This window comes from Serinus canaria, chromosome 25 (assembly GCF_022539315.1).
Source record: "Serinus canaria isolate serCan28SL12 chromosome 25, serCan2020, whole genome shotgun sequence".
Taxonomy (NCBI): Eukaryota; Metazoa; Chordata; class Aves; order Passeriformes; family Fringillidae; genus Serinus; species Serinus canaria.
The window spans coordinates 15,077,896-15,092,440 of NC_066338.1; the positions used below are offsets into that span (position 1 = coordinate 15,077,896).

General features: G+C 57.9%; 3 protein-coding genes across 6 annotated transcripts; 2 read left to right on the forward strand and 1 right to left on the reverse strand.

The window, feature by feature from the left end:
* Nucleotides 1-1,101: 1,101 nt before the first annotated feature.
* On the forward strand, nucleotides 1,102-5,145 carry RNF212B (ring finger protein 212B). 2 transcript variants are annotated; one of them, XM_050984225.1, is made up of 11 exons: nucleotides 1,102-1,731; nucleotides 2,108-2,160; nucleotides 2,262-2,336; nucleotides 2,429-2,544; nucleotides 2,766-2,814; nucleotides 3,290-3,353; nucleotides 3,463-3,505; nucleotides 3,597-3,648; nucleotides 3,724-3,763; nucleotides 4,201-4,232; nucleotides 5,025-5,145. In XM_050984225.1, exons 1-11 carry the CDS (start codon nucleotides 1,632-1,634, stop codon nucleotides 5,085-5,087), a joined length of 687 nt encoding a protein of 228 aa, XP_050840182.1. In that variant the 5' UTR covers nucleotides 1,102-1,631; the 3' UTR covers nucleotides 5,088-5,145. The 2 variants fall into 2 exon arrangements, with proteins under 2 accessions (XP_050840182.1, XP_050840181.1); XM_050984224.1 differs by having other exon boundaries at nucleotides 1,102-1,256; nucleotides 1,583-1,731; nucleotides 3,597-3,763.
* Nucleotides 5,146-5,569: 424 nt separating this feature from the next.
* ASB8 (ankyrin repeat and SOCS box containing 8) lies at nucleotides 5,570-9,294 on the forward strand. 2 transcript variants are annotated; one of them, XM_050984305.1, is made up of 4 exons: nucleotides 5,570-5,961; nucleotides 6,335-6,439; nucleotides 8,117-8,796; nucleotides 9,137-9,294. In XM_050984305.1, exons 1-3 carry the CDS (start codon nucleotides 5,845-5,847, stop codon nucleotides 8,747-8,749), a joined length of 855 nt encoding a protein of 284 aa, XP_050840262.1. In that variant the 5' UTR covers nucleotides 5,570-5,844; the 3' UTR covers nucleotides 8,750-8,796; nucleotides 9,137-9,294. The 2 variants fall into 2 exon arrangements, with proteins under 2 accessions (XP_050840262.1, XP_009098851.2); XM_009100603.4 differs by having other exon boundaries at nucleotides 8,117-9,294.
* Nucleotides 9,295-9,393: 99 nt separating this feature from the next.
* Nucleotides 9,394-13,973, reverse strand: LOC127060606 (uncharacterized PE-PGRS family protein PE_PGRS20-like). 2 transcript variants are annotated; one of them, XM_050984303.1, is made up of 4 exons: nucleotides 12,977-13,973; nucleotides 11,461-11,560; nucleotides 10,499-10,604; nucleotides 9,394-10,394 (listed from the first exon to the last, which is right to left on the reverse strand). In XM_050984303.1, exons 1-4 carry the CDS (start codon nucleotides 13,952-13,954, stop codon nucleotides 10,247-10,249), a joined length of 1,332 nt encoding a protein of 443 aa, XP_050840260.1. In that variant the 5' UTR covers nucleotides 13,955-13,973; the 3' UTR covers nucleotides 9,394-10,246. The 2 variants fall into 2 exon arrangements, with proteins under 2 accessions (XP_050840260.1, XP_050840261.1); XM_050984304.1 differs by lacking the exons at nucleotides 9,394-10,394; nucleotides 10,499-10,604; nucleotides 11,461-11,560 and adding an exon at nucleotides 11,765-12,493 and having other exon boundaries at nucleotides 12,921-13,973.
* Nucleotides 13,974-14,545: the final 572 nt, after the last annotated feature.

The following is a 14,545-nucleotide window of genomic DNA, read 5'->3' on the forward strand; positions in this document are numbered from 1 at the left end:
CCCCCCAGATTTCTCCCTCCCTCCTTCCTGCTTTGTGTAACGGCAGCGACGCGTTTCCTGCCCCCCCGGGAATTAAAAATGGTTGGAATTACGCAACCAGGGCGGAGGGCTCGGCAGCGGCATCCAGGGATCCCGGGAACGGCGGGATGGGGGCTTGGGGGTGACCCCCCAAAATCCCTGAATGATCCCCCCCAGAGAGTTTTATCGGGGCGTTTCCTGTCCGTCCCCCCTTTCCCAGGGAATTAAAAATATTGGAATTACACAATGACGGATCGCGGGATGTCGAGATAGAGGGGTTGGGGTGTAAAGGGGTCGGGGTTTTGGGGGGGGCCCTGTGGCCCCCAGATTCTCCCTCAGGAGGGTCTGGGGATGCATTTCTGCCCCCCCCGCCATCCCTAGAATTAAAAATGGTTGGAATCGCACAGCGAGGCCGGAGGGTTCAGCAGTGGCATGGAGGGATTTTGGGATCAGGTCATGGTGGGATTACGGTTCTGGGGCGCCTCCTGTGCCCTCCAAACCCCCAACCCCTCCCCCGATATTCTGGGGGTGCTTTTCCTACCCCCCCCCAATTAAAAATTGTTGGAATTATGCAACACAGCCAAAGATTTAGCAGGATTTGGTGGTTCTGGGAGGAAGGAATAGCAGGATCAGGGTTTTAGGGTGCTCCCCCTGCACCCCATGCCCCCAGAGACCCCCAGAGGGTTTAGGGGTGCTGGGGTGAGAGTATGGGGGTCTCCATCACCTTCCCTCACCCCAGACACTGGTTCCTGGAGAATGGGAAAAGCTCTGCATGGCCATACTGGGATCACTGGGGGTGACCCCAAAATCTCACAGTCAGACAGTGTCATCACCCCCTGGCTGGTGTCCCCAAATCCGTACAGTGGGACGAGGCTGCTCAGAAACCTTTTATTGATGGCATCAGCAGATCCATGTGCACAAATCCCAGGATTCCCATCCTGGGGACCCCATCCCCAGGGTCCTGGAATCCCTGGGATCCCCATCCCAGAATCTTCATCCCACCTCAACTTTCCGACCTTTTCCCCTCACGTTTCCCGCCTTTTTTTGCCTCGCTCTTCCAGCCCTTCCCCCCTCACATTTCCTCCCTTTTCCCCTCAGGTTTCTGACCCTTTTTTGCCTCGCTCTTCCAGTCCTTTTCCCCTCACGTTTCCCACCCTTTTCCCCTCACATTTCCCGCCTCTTTTTGCCTCGCTCTTCCAGCCCTTCTCCCCTCACATTTCCAACCCTTTTCCCCTCAGGTTTCTGACCCTTTTCCCCTCACATTTCCCACCTCTTTTTGCCTCGCTCTTCCAGCCCTTCCCCCCTCACATTTCCCACCCTTTTCCCCTCAGGTTTCTGACCCTTTTTTGCCTCGCTCTTCCAGCCCTTCTTCCCTCACATTTCTGACCCTTCTCCCCTCACTCTTCCGACCTTTTTCCCCTCACATTTCCTGCCTTTTTTCGCCTCACACTTCCAGCCCTTCCCCCCTTACATTTCCCACCCTTTCCCCCTCACGTTTCCCGCCCTTTTTTCTCTCACCTTTTCCCACCCTTTTCTCTCACCTTTCGCCCTCATTCCCTCACAGGCTCTCCCGTCTGGAGGCAGCAGAGGCGGCTCCTCGCCCCGGCGCCGCCATGGACTGGTTCCACTGCTGTCGCTGCTTCCGCCAGGAAGGCGCCCGCTTCGCCATCACCAACTGCGGCCACATCCTCTGCGAGGGCTGTGGGGGCACAGGTAAAATTCAGGGAAACCCCCAGTTTAAGCCCTTAAAATAGGGAAGTTCCCTTCGGTTTAGCCCCTTAAAGTGAAAGGGAAAGGAGGGGTGACCTCAATTCAAGCAAATAAATAATTGAGGGCTCTGCCCTCAATTTAAACCCCTAAAATATCAGGAAAAGAGGGTTTCCCCTCAATTTCTGTCTTTCAAAGGATGGGGAAAGGAGGATTTTCCCTCAATTTACACCCTTAGCATCGTGGAAATGGAGGATCCTGCCTCAATTTAAAACCCTAAAATGAAGGGAAATAGTTCATTTCTCTCAAGGAACACCATTTTTGGGACTTTTGGACATCTTTTTCTCTCACTTTTCTCACTTTTTTCTCCCCATTCCCACAGGTCCCTGCCCAGTCTGTGGCACCGCCTGCCGCTACCTGCCCATATCTGACCAGGCCAGTGTCCGCCATGTTGTTCCCCACATCCCCTTCCCGCCCTTTTCCCTTCCCGTTTCCCAACCTTCTTCCCATCCTTTTGACGCCCCCATGCCCAACAGATGAGCCCACAGGAGAAGGTTTTCTTCAAGAACCCAGTGGCCCTCGCCCTCAAGCACTTGGACAACATCACGCGGGTGAGGAGGACACAGGTGACGGGGGATGAGGTGCCAACTGTCCCCAAGCCCACACGATGTGGGGGTACAAGAGGGTGACCCACATCCCCCAGGTGTGGCGGTTCCAGACGTCACAGGCACAACTCCGGGTGGACTTGCACCGGGACAGAACTCGGCGGGTGCAGGCAGAGCTGGACAAGGCCAGAGAGGAGCTGGGGGAGAGGAGGAGGTGAGGGGGGGACGCCATGGTAGGGGGTTCACGCCTCCATCTTGGGCTCCTCTGGGCATGTGGGTGAGGCAGCACTCCTTGGTCAACACCTTGATGAGAGTCCTTGTCCTTCTGGCCCCTTTCTTGGGAGTGTCTTACCCCCCCCTCAGCTGCCCTATGGAGGGACCCCAACCCCAAATAGGGGGAATCCCCACCCTCCATTAAATCCTCCCCCTTCCCAGGGAGCTGGAGTCACTTCGCCGGGAGAATGAGGAGCTGCGCCGCATGCAGGTGGTCTCTAAAGCCCCCCTTCCCATTCCCTGGACCCCAAACTGCCCCCCAAAGCCTCCCTGCCCCTTCCCTCTCCCCAAACTGCCCCCCAAAGCCTCCCTTCCCCTTCCCTCACCCCAAACTGCCCCCAAAGCCTCCCTGCCCCTTCCCTCACCCCAAACTGCCCCCAAAGCTCCCTGTCCCTTCCCTCACCCCAAACTGCTCCCCAAAGCCTCCCTGCCCTTCCTCCCCCCCAAACTGCCCCCCAAAGCCTCCCTGCCCCTTCCCTCACCCCAAACTGCCCCCAAAGCTCCCCTGTCCCTTCCCTCACCCCAAACTGCCCCCAAAGCTCCCCTGTCCCTTCCCTGGACCCCAAACTGCCCCCCAAAGCCTCCCTGCCTCTTCCCTGACCCCAAACTGCCCCCCAAATCCCCCCTGCCCCTTCCCTCACCCCCAAACTGTCCCCCCCAAACTGTCCCCCCAAATCTCCCCACAGCTCTCCCCAGGCTGGCGCTGGGGCAGCCGCAGCAGCACCCCCCGTCCCTCCCCCACACACTCAGGTAAGTGCCCCCTAAAATTTTGGGGGGGTCTTCCACACCCTAAAACACCCCCTCCCCCATCCCCTCCTTGCTCATCAGGGCCCCCCCAAATTTTCCATCTCCTTTCCAGTCACCCCCCAGCCCCGCCGGCAGCTCAGCAGTCAAGTGGTCAGGTAAGGGGTTGGGGGGGGCATCCTAAATTGGGGTGGGGGTCCCTCCATTGCACAGGGGGGGTCCCCCAAACCTCCTGCCTCTCTCTTGCAGCCGCTCGGCGCCTCTGGAGCCCCCCCAGTCCCACAGCACCCCAGGATGGCAGGTGAGACCTCCCCCCAAAATGGGGGCCACCCCAAAACAGGGGGGGTTCCCATCGTGCTTTGCTCTCCCCCCACAGGTTGGGGCAGCCTACAGAAATTCAGGGGCCTCCAGCGTGGGTGAGTGACCCCAAATCCTACAGGATTTACCCCAAAATAATGCCCCAAGCCCCATCCCCTGTCCTCATCTCTGAGGAGGGACCCTAAAAGCTCAAATAGGGCCTCAAACCCCCGTGGTGTGACCCCAAAACCCCGTGGTGTGACCCCAAACCCCACAGTGTGACCCCAAACCCCCACGGTGTGACCCCAAACCCCCACGGTGTGACCCCAAACCCCCACAGTGTGACCCCAAACCCCCCAGTGTGACCCCAAACCCCACGGTGTGACCCCAAACCCCCACGGTGTGACCCCAAACCCCCACGGTGTGACCCCAAACCCCACAGTGTGACCCCAAACCCCCCAAACCCCCTGCAGGACCCCAAGCCCTCCCAGAGGAACCCCTGACCCCGATCTATGGGGTGACCTCCAAACCCCCTAACGGCTCTTTCCCCCCTCAGTGCCCCCCCGGGCTGGGACAAGCGAGGGACAGGTACTGGGATCAACTGGGAGGGACTGGGAGGGGACTGGGGGCCTTAGGATCAACTGGGAGATGTGGGGAGGGGAATCTGGGGGGACTGGGATGAACTGGGAGGGACTGGGAGGGGGTATAGGGGCCCTAGGAGGGACTGGGGGCCCTGGGAGTTACTGGGAGGGAGGGATTGGTTATTGGGAGAGAATTTGGGTTACTGGGAGCACTGGGAGGGGGGCTTGGTGATACTGGGAGCACTGGGAGGGGGTGTTTGGGTTACTGGGGGGGGGCTCGGTGATACTGGGAGCACTGGGAGGGGGTGTTTGGGTTACTGGGAGGGGGCTCGGTGATACTGGGAGCACTGGGAGGGGGGCTTGGTGATACTGGGAGCACTGGGAGGGGGTGTTTGGGTTACTGGGAGGGGGGCTTGGTGATACTGGGAGCACTGGGAGGGGGTGTTTGGGTTACTGGGAGGGGGGCTCGGTGATACTGGGAGCACTGGGAGGGGGGCTCGGTGATACTGGGAGCACTGGGAGGGGGGCTTGGTGATACTGGGAGCCCTGGGAGGGGGTGTTTGGGTTACTGGGAGGGGGCTCGGTGATACTGGGAGCCCTGGGAGGATCCAAGCTCCACCCCCTCCTCCTTGCCCCTCCCCTTTTCCTGCTAAATCAAGGCAAACCCTCCAAGTGCAGTCGCTGTACCCCAAATTCCGAGGCCACCCCCCCCAAATTGGGTTCCCCAGCCCCCCCAGAATTCAGTAGCCACTCTCCACAATGCGGTAGCCACGCCAGGAATTCAATCTCCTTCCTTTAGGGCTCTGCTCTGCGCCTGCCGAGGGGCGGGCGCTCCCACTGGGATCTCAACCCACGGCCCTAAAGGACAAACAGGGATCCGAGGCTCCTGGACAGGAGCTCCGGGGAATCCCTGGAGGTGGCCGGGGACAGAAATTGTTAAAAATAAATTTAAAAAAAGTCAATTTTGGGCTGTTTTGGGTCCGTTTGTTGGGCCGGGGAAGGGGGCGTGGCCTCTGCCGCGAGGCCCCGCCCCCTGAGCCTATAGAGGTTGTTTTGCCTGCGTTCCTATTGGTTGGTGACTGGATGTGGGCGTGGCCTAAAGGGACAGCGGGGTATGGAGGAAAACTGGGGGATTACGCGGGGAGGGTCTATGGAGGAGGGGGAGGGCCTTCGCCATCTTAGGGAAGCGCGGATTGGTGGAAATTACATAGGGGGGCGTGGCTTGAGGGCGGTCCGTGCTGTTGATTGGATGTCAGACCGAGAGGGGGCGGGACCAACGGGCGTGCCGGAGCCGGATTTGCGGCGAGGAGGTGGGGGCGGGGCACTTGGTGTGACGTCATTTCTGGTTAGCGGCATTTCCGCGTCCTTCTTGGCCCGGTGTCGCCGCTGGTCCGGGAGCGGCTCGGGCCCTCCAGAACCGCCCCGAGCCCCCCGGAACCGCCCCGGAGCCACTCCGGATTCACTCCGGATTCCTCCGGAACAGCCGCGGCTCCACCTCCGGACTCTCCTGCGGCTCGGCTCGGCTCGGCCCGGCCCGGCCCGGGCCGCTCCCTCCCCGCCGCGGGTCCGGCGCGGGGCTCGGCGGCTCCGGCCGGGGATGCGGCGGCGCGGCCCGCGCCATGTGGTACATCATGCAGAGCATTCAGAGCAAGTACTCTCTGTCCGAGCGCCTCATCCGCACCATCGCCGCCATCCGCTCCTTCCCTCGGGACAACGTGGAGGATCTCATCGGTCGGGTGAGGCTCCGTGGCCGGGACATCCCACCCCTTGAGTCCCCCCGGGGTTCCGGCTGCTTCTGGCGGGCACTGCCGAGCTGTGGGGCTTTCCCGAGAGGGGATGATCGGTTGGTTTAGAGACTCCAGGCTTTTCCTTCCCCGGGGCTGGGGGGGTCTCCGGGGGTCTCCGTTTGGTGACAGTGACTTGACAAAACACAAGCAGGGATTCAGACCAGGAGTGATTTAGCGAACAAATTCTCTTCACCAAGGCTTGGGAAGGGCAGGGAAAGGGTGGGATTTGCTGAACCCGAGGCTGTTCCTGGGCTTGGTGTGCATGAACCCTTTGTGAAGGGATGGAAAGTTCCTGATCTGGAGCTGTTCCTGTGCTCCCCAGGGCGCCGATGTGAACTGCCTGCACGGCACCCTCAAACCCCTGCACTGTGCCTGCATGGTGGCTGATGCCGACTGCGTGGAGCTGCTGCTGCAAAAAGGAGCCGAGGTAAAACTTTGGGAAATGCGAAAATCACAGAATTTCTAGGTTGGAAGGGACCTTTAAGATCATGGAGTCCAACCCATGTTCTAACAGCTCAACCAGGTCATGGCATTAAGTGTCACACCCGGTCTTTTTTTGAACACATCCAGGGATGGTGACTCCACCACCTCCCTGGGCAGATGATTCCAATATTTGAAAACTCTTTCTGTGAAAAACTTCCTCCTTAAATCCAGCCTGTATCTCCCTTGGTGCAGTTTGCAAACGGGTGGGAAATCCTGAGATGAGGGGCAGGGAGGTCTGGAGGAGCTGATAAATGGCTGGGGTTAAAGCTGATGTGTTTAAGTTGGATTTTGGGAAAAAAGTTCTTCCCCCAAGGTGTCATGGGGCACAAACTCTGGGGATTGGGGTTTGGAGAACACTCCCAGAACTGTTTGGGATTTCTGAGTGTCCTGTGCAGGGCCAGGGCTGGGGTTTGATGATCTTTGTGGGGCCTTTCCAGCTCAGGACATTCCATGGGTTTGTGTCCCCTCACAGAGGGGCACCAGGGGAAGGTTCAGCATCCCAGGGAGGGAATTCCTGGGCTGAGATTTTGGGAATGGATGAAGGATTTTTGCACCTAAATTTTTGCACCGAGATTTCAGGTGAATTAAAGAATTATACCCTAAATTTGATGGATTTTTCACCCCACTTTCCTCTGACTACTGGGCTAAAACCCTTCCTCATTTTTCCCCACATATTTCCCCATTCCTCATTTTTTGGGATTTGGGACCTTTGACTCTTCCCTCGCTGCGGGTCCAGCTGGGACCACTCCCTGCCTTGGGCTGGGGTTTTTTCCAGCTCAGGACATTCCATGGGTTTGTGTCCCCTCACAGAGGGGCACCAGGGGAAGGTTCAGCATCCCAGGGAGGGAATTCCTGGGCTGAGATTTTGGGAGCAGAGCAAGGATTGGAACCTCAATTTTTGCACTGAGATTTCAGGAGCCTGGGAAGGAAGAATTAAACCCTAAAATTGCTGGGATTTTTTACCCAAGGATTGGAACCTCAATTTTTGCACTGAGATTTCAGGAGCCTGGGAAGGAAGAATTAAACCCTAAAATTGCTGGGATTTTTTACCCAAGGATTGGAACCTCAATTTTTGCATTGAGATTTCAGGAGCCTGGAAAGGAAGAATTAAACCCTAAAATTGCTGGGATTTTTTACCCAAGGATTGGAACCTCAATTTTTGCACTGAGATTTCGGGAGCCTGGGAAGGAAGAATCCAACCCTAAATTTGGGATTTTTTACCCAAGGATTGGAACCTCAATTTTTGCACTGAGATTTCGGGAGGCTGGAAAGGAAGAATCAAACCCTAAATTTGGGATTTTTTACCCAAGGATTGGAACCTCAATTTTTGCACCGAGATTTCGGGAGATTGAGAGGGAAGAATTAAACCTTAAATTTGGGATTTTTTACCCAAGGATTGGAACCTCAATTTTTGCACCGAGATTTCGGGAAGCTGGGAAGGAAGAATTAAACCCTGAAATTTGGGATTTTTTACCCCGTTTTTGGGCTAAAACCCTTCCTCATTTTTCCCTACATATTTCATATTTCATTTTTTTGGGATTTGTGACCTTTGACTCTTCCCACGCTGTGGTTCCACCTGGGACCACTCCCTACCCCCCAAACCTTTTCATTTCTCCCCCAGGTGAACGCCCTGGACGGCTACAACCGCACAGCCCTCCACTACGCCGCCGAGAAAGACGAAACCTGCGTGGAGATTTTATTGGAGTACGGAGCCAACCCCAACGCCCTGGACGGCAACAAGGACACGCCGCTGCACTGGGCGGCCTTCAAGAACAACGCCGAGTGCGTCAGGGCCCTGCTGGCCAACGGAGCCTTGGTCAACGCCCTGGACTACAACAACGACACCCCCCTGAGCTGGGCGGCCATGAAGGGCAACCTGGAGAGCGTCAGCGTCCTGCTGGACTTCGGCGCCGAGGTGCGCGTGGTCAACCTGAAGGGTCAGAGCCCCATCTCGCGCCTGGTGGCGCTGCTGGTGCGAGGCCTGGGCACGGAGAGGGAGGATTCCTGCTTGGATTTGCTGCACAGAGCCACGGGACACTTTGAGCTGAGGAAGAACGGCAGCCTGCCCTGGGAGGTGGCGCGGGACCCGCAGCTGTGCCAGCGGTTGTCGCGGTTGTGCTCGGCGCCGGGCACGCTGCAGGCGCTGTCGCGTTACGCCGTGCGCCGCTCGCTGGGGCTGCGCTTCCTGCCTCAGGCTGTGCAGCAGCTGCCGCTGCCAGCCTGCCTCAAGGAGTACCTGCTGCTGCTCACCTGAGCCAGGAATGGCTGCCTGCACCTCCTGCTCGTTTTGGGACTTGCCAGGTTCTCCCCTCGTGGGTTTTGTTCACCGCCGCCTCCGTTTCTCCCCCCGTCCTCTCACGCTCCCTCTGTCTCCTCTCTGTTCCCTCTGCTTCTTTCCCCCCTTCCTGCAACGAACAGCATCCCTCTGATGGCAAATTATATCCCAGCTGTTGGATTCATCTGGTTTTCCCCTTTTTTTGGGTGTTTTTATGGCCTTGTCAAAGGAAAGTTTGAAAGGAAAAGTCTCCTTTGGGGAAGGATCCGAGGTGAGCTGCACAGAGCCACGGGACACTTTGAGCTGAGGAAGAAGGGCAGCCTGCCCTGGGAGGTGGCAGTCCCTGCTCACTTTGGGACTTGCCAGGTTCTCCCCTCGTGGGTTTTGTTCACCGCCGCCTCCGTATCTCCCCCCGTCCTCTCACGCTCCCTCTGTCTCCTCTCTGTTCCCTCTGCTTCTTCCCCCCCTTCCTGCAACGAACAGCATCCCTCTGATGGCAAATTATATCCCAGCTGTTGGATTCATCTGGTTTTCCCCTTTTTTGGGGGGTTTCTATGGCCTTGTCAAAGGAAGATTTGAAAGGAAAAGTCTCCTTTAGGGAAGGACCCAAGGCAAGAAATTGTGGGGTGGGTGCAGAGTAATCCTGAAAATCCAAGATCCAGGGGTTGGCTGAAAAATCCAAGACCCAGGGGTTGGCTGAAAAATCCAAGATCCAGGGGTTGGCTGAAAAATCCAAGATCCAGGGGTTGGCTGAAAATCCAAGATTCAGGTGTTGGCTGAAAATCCAAGATCCAGGGGTTGGCTCAAAATCCAAGATCCAGGGGTTTCTCCAGCACGGGGAGTGAAGTTCTCCCTGTTTATCCATAATTTTTATGCTGCATCAAGAGCGAAACCACCTCGAAAACCAAAATTTTGCAGGGCTGGAATTCTTGTGAGCAAAGCAAATCTTCTGCAGAGAGCTCCACGTGGAGCTCAGGGCTCCCCTCCCATCTCTTCAAGCTCTTCCTGGGGTTTCCCACCAGGAATTCACCTTTTGGTGTTGGTTTGGGGGGTTTTTTTGGGATCTATTCCAGGATCCAATGGAGGAGCAGCTCTCCAAGGTGAAACCAAGCTGCTAAAAACTGTCATTGTTATTTTCTGGGATGAACTCGGGGCTCCAATTTCACCTTTTTTATCCCTCTCTGTTATGCTGGGCAGGGAAATCCTGAGGATCAGGAGGGATTTTGGTGTCAGTGGGATCCAGGTTTGCCTTTCCATGGATTCACAGAGACCCGGAGCACTTGGACAATCCCTGAATTTATTGAAACCTCTCCATTTTATAACTTTTAACCCTAAAAACCCCAACCACCACCACCACCACCACCACCACCACCCATCCTCAATTCATCACGCCATCTCTCGGGGGACCGCTCCTCCAAATCCCACCAGATCCCCCAAAAGCTGTGGGAAAAGGGGATTTTGGGGGCTCCTCGGGGGTCACAGGGTGGCCTCGGGGACCAGCACCTTGCGGGTCAGGTGCTCCAGGTGCGCCGTCTCGGACGTGTCCAGCTCGATGTTGTACTTGGCCAGGATTTTGAGGATGGGCCTCAGCTTCAGCCACCACTGCTCCTTGGGGATGCGGTGCCTGAGGGGACGGGGACAGGCTGGGGACATGCCCGGGGTGGCACCCCAGCCTTTGTCCCGCTGTCCCTGGGTGTGGGGACGGCAGGGACGGGGAGGGACACGCACTCGAAGTCGGTCTGCTGGCGCAGCTCGGCGATGGGCTGGAACACCAGGCTGCGCTTGCGCATCCCCAGCAGGCACGCCGAGTCCGCCGTGTTGGCAAAGATCCGGCCTGCCAGGGACAGGGCAGCGGCTGGCACCTCCCTGGAGGCCACTTTGGATCACCTGGGACCCTCCAGGGACACCTGGGATCCTCCAGGGACAGGGCAGCGGCTGGCACCCCCCTGGAGGCCACTTTGGATCACCTGGGATCCTCCAGGGACAGGGCAGCGGCTGGCACCCCCCTGGAGGCCACTTGGGAATGTCTGGGATCCTCCAGGGACAGGGCAGCGGCTGACACCGCCCTGGAGGCCACTTTGGATTGGGATCCTCCAGGGACACCTGGGATCCTCCAGGGACAGGGCAGCGGCTGGCACCCCCCTGGAGGCCACTTGGGAATGTCTGGGATCCCACAGGGATAGGGCAGCGGCTGGCATCCCCTTGGAGGCCACTTTGGATCACCTGGGACCCTCCAGGGACACCTGGGATCCTCCAGGGACAGGGCAGCGGCTGGCACCTCCTTGGAGGCCACTTGGGAATGTCTGGGATCCCCCAGGGACAGGGCAGCGGCTGACACCTCCCTGGAGGCCACTTGGGAATGTCTGGGATCCCCCAGGGACAGGGCAGCGGCTGGCACCTCCCTGGAGGCCACTTGGGAACACCTGGGACCCTCCAGGGATGTGGGAGGGAAGGGTGGGAATGTCTGGAATCCCCCAGGAACGTGGGAGGGAATGTTCGGGATCCTCCAGGGGGCACAGGAGGGTAGGTTGGGAATGTTTGGAACCTTCTAGAAACACGGGAGGGGAGGTTAGGGATCATCCAGGAGCGGGGAGCATCCCCCAGGATCTGCAGGAGGGGGTTTGGGGACGGTTTGGGGGCGTGGGGTGGCCCTGGGGTCCCTCTGGGATCGCCCACCCGGCAGCACCCACCGTGCCGGGAGCATTCCTTGATCTTTCCGGTGATCCAGGCCACGGCCTTGGCGCCCATCTTGGTGCCAAAGTTGCGGTCAAAGGGGGTGGGGCAGCCTCCCTGGGCCGGGAGAGTCCAGGGTGAGCCAGAAATTCCCAAATCCCCGTCCCATTCCCGGGGAAATCCACCCCCTGAACACCATCCTGGGTCTGAGGCAATTCCCAAACCCTCAGCCCGGTCCCACCTGCTGCATGTGCCCCAGGATGGGAATTCCCAAGGATGGCAATTCCCAAACCCTCAGCCAGGAATTCCCAAAGCCTCAGCAGGGAATTCCCAAAGCCTCAGGACAGGAATTCCCAAAGCCTCAGCCCGGTCCCACCTGCTGCATTTGCCCCAGGACAGGAATTCCCCAGGACAGGAATTCCCAAACCCTGAGCCAGGAATTCCCAAACCCTCAGCCCCAGGACAGGAATTCCCAGTCCCTGATCCTGTTCCCACCTGCTGCATTTGCCCCAGGCCAGGAATTCCCAAGGACAGGAATTCCCAAACCCTCAGCCCCAGGACAGGAATTCCCAGTCCCTGATCCCGTTCCCACCTGCTGCATTTGCCCCAGGCCAGGAATTCCCAAGGACAGGAATTCCCAAACCCTCAGGTCAGGAATTCCCAAAGCCTCATCCCATTCCCACCTGCTGCATGTGGCCCAGGATGGGAATTCCCAAGGGTGGGAATTCCCAAACCTCAGCCCTCCCAGGATAGGAATTCCCAGTCCCTGATCCCGTTCCCACCTGCTGCATTTGCCCCAGGACGGGAATTCCCAAACCCTCAGCCCCAGGACAGGATTTCCCTAACCCTCAGCCAGGAATTCCCAAACCCTCAGGTCAGGAATTCCCAGTCCCTGATCCCGTTCCCACCTGCTGCATGTGCCCCAGGACAGGAATTCCCAAGGACAGGAATTCCCCAGGACAGGAATTCCCAAGGACAGGAATTCCCGTTCCCACCTGCTGCATGTGGCCCAGGACAGGAATTCCCAAGGACAGGAATTCCCGTTCCCACCTGCTGCATGTGGCCCAGGACAGGAATTCCCAAGGACAGGAATTCCCGTTCCCACCTGCTGCACGTGCCCCAGGACAGGAATTCCCAAGGACAGGAATTCCCAGTTCCCACCTGCTGCATGTGGCCCAGGACAGGAATTCCCAAGGACAGGAATTCCCAAGGACAGGAATTCCCGTTCCCACCTGCTGCATGTGCCCCAGGACAGGAATTCCCAAGGACAGGAATTCCCCAGGACAGGAATTCCCAAGGACAGGAATTCCCGTTCCCACCTGCTGCACGTGCCCCAGGACAGGAATTCCCAAGGACAGGAATTCCCAAGGACAGGAATTCCCGTTCCCACCTGCTGCATGTGGCCCAGGACAGGAATTCCCAAGGACAGGAATTCCCAAGGACAGGAATTCCCAAGGACAGGAATTCCCGTTCCCACCTGCTGCATGTGGCCCAGGACAGGAATTCCCAAGGACAGGAATTCCCAGTTCCCACCTGCTGCATGTGGCCCAGGACGTTTTTCCGGCAGTCGAAGATCCCTTTGCCCTCCTCGGAGTAGAGGTTGTAGATGAAATCCGTGGTGTAGTTCTCGTTGCAGCGCTCGTTCCTGCACCAGGGACGGGATGGGATCCAAATCCCAAAGATCTCCCTGTCCATCCCACAGATCTCCCCATCCATCCCAACCCATCCCACAGATCTCCCCATCCATCCCAAACCATCCCACAGATCTCCCCATCCATCCATCCCAACCCATCCCACAGATCTCCATCCATCCATCCCAAACCATCCCACAGATCTCCCCATCCATCCATCCCAACCCATCCCACAGATCTCCCCATCCATCCCAACCCATCCCACAGATCTCCCCATCCATCCATCCCAACCCATCCCACAGATCTCCCCATCCATCCATCCCAACCCATCCCACAGATCTCCCCATCCATCCATCCCAAACCATCCCAAAGATCTCCCCATCCATCCATCCCAAACCATCCCACAGATCTCCATCCATCCATCCCAACCCATCCCACAGATCTCCCCATCCATCCCAACCCATCCCACAGATCTCCCCATCCATCCCAACCCATCCCACAGATCTCCATCCATCCATCCCAACCCATCCCACAGATCTCCATCCATCCATCCCAACCCATCCCACAGATCTCCATCCATCCATCCCAACCCATCCCACAGATCTCCCCATCCATCCATCCCAACCCATCCCACAGATCTCCCCATCCATCCCAACCCATCCCACAGATCTCCCCATCCATCCATCCCAAACCATCCCACAGATCTCCATCCATCCATCCCAAACCATCCCACAGATCTCCATCCATCCATCCCAACCCATCCCACAGATCTCCCCATCCATCCCAACCCATCCCACAGATCTCCCTGTCCATCCATCCCAACCCATCCCACAGATCTCCATCCATCCATCCCAACCCATCCCACAGATCTCCCATCCATCCATCCCAACCCATCCCACAGATCTCCCCATCCATCCATCCAACCCATCCCACAGATCTCCATCCATCCATCCCAACCCATCCCACAGATCTCCCCATCCATCCATCCAACCCATCCCACAGATCTCCCCATCCATCCATCCCAACCCATCCCACAGATCTCCCATCCATCCATCCCAACCCATCCCACAGATCTCCCCATCCATCCATCCCAACCCATCCCACAGATCTCCCGTCCATCCATCCCAACCATCCCACAGATCTCCCCATCCATCCATCCCAACCCATCCCACAGATCTCCCCATCCATCCCAAACCATCCCACAGATCTCCCCATCCATCCCAAACCATCCCACAGATCTCCATCCATCCATCCCAACCATCCCACAGATCTCCCTGTCCATCCCAAACCATCCCACAGATCTCCCCATCCATCCATCCCAAACCATCCCACAGATCTCCCCGTCCATCCCAACCCATCCCACAGATCTCCCCATCCATCCATCCCAACCCATCCCACAGATCTCCATCCATCCATCCCAAACCATCCCACAGATCTCCCCATCCATCCCAACCCATCCCACAGATCTCCA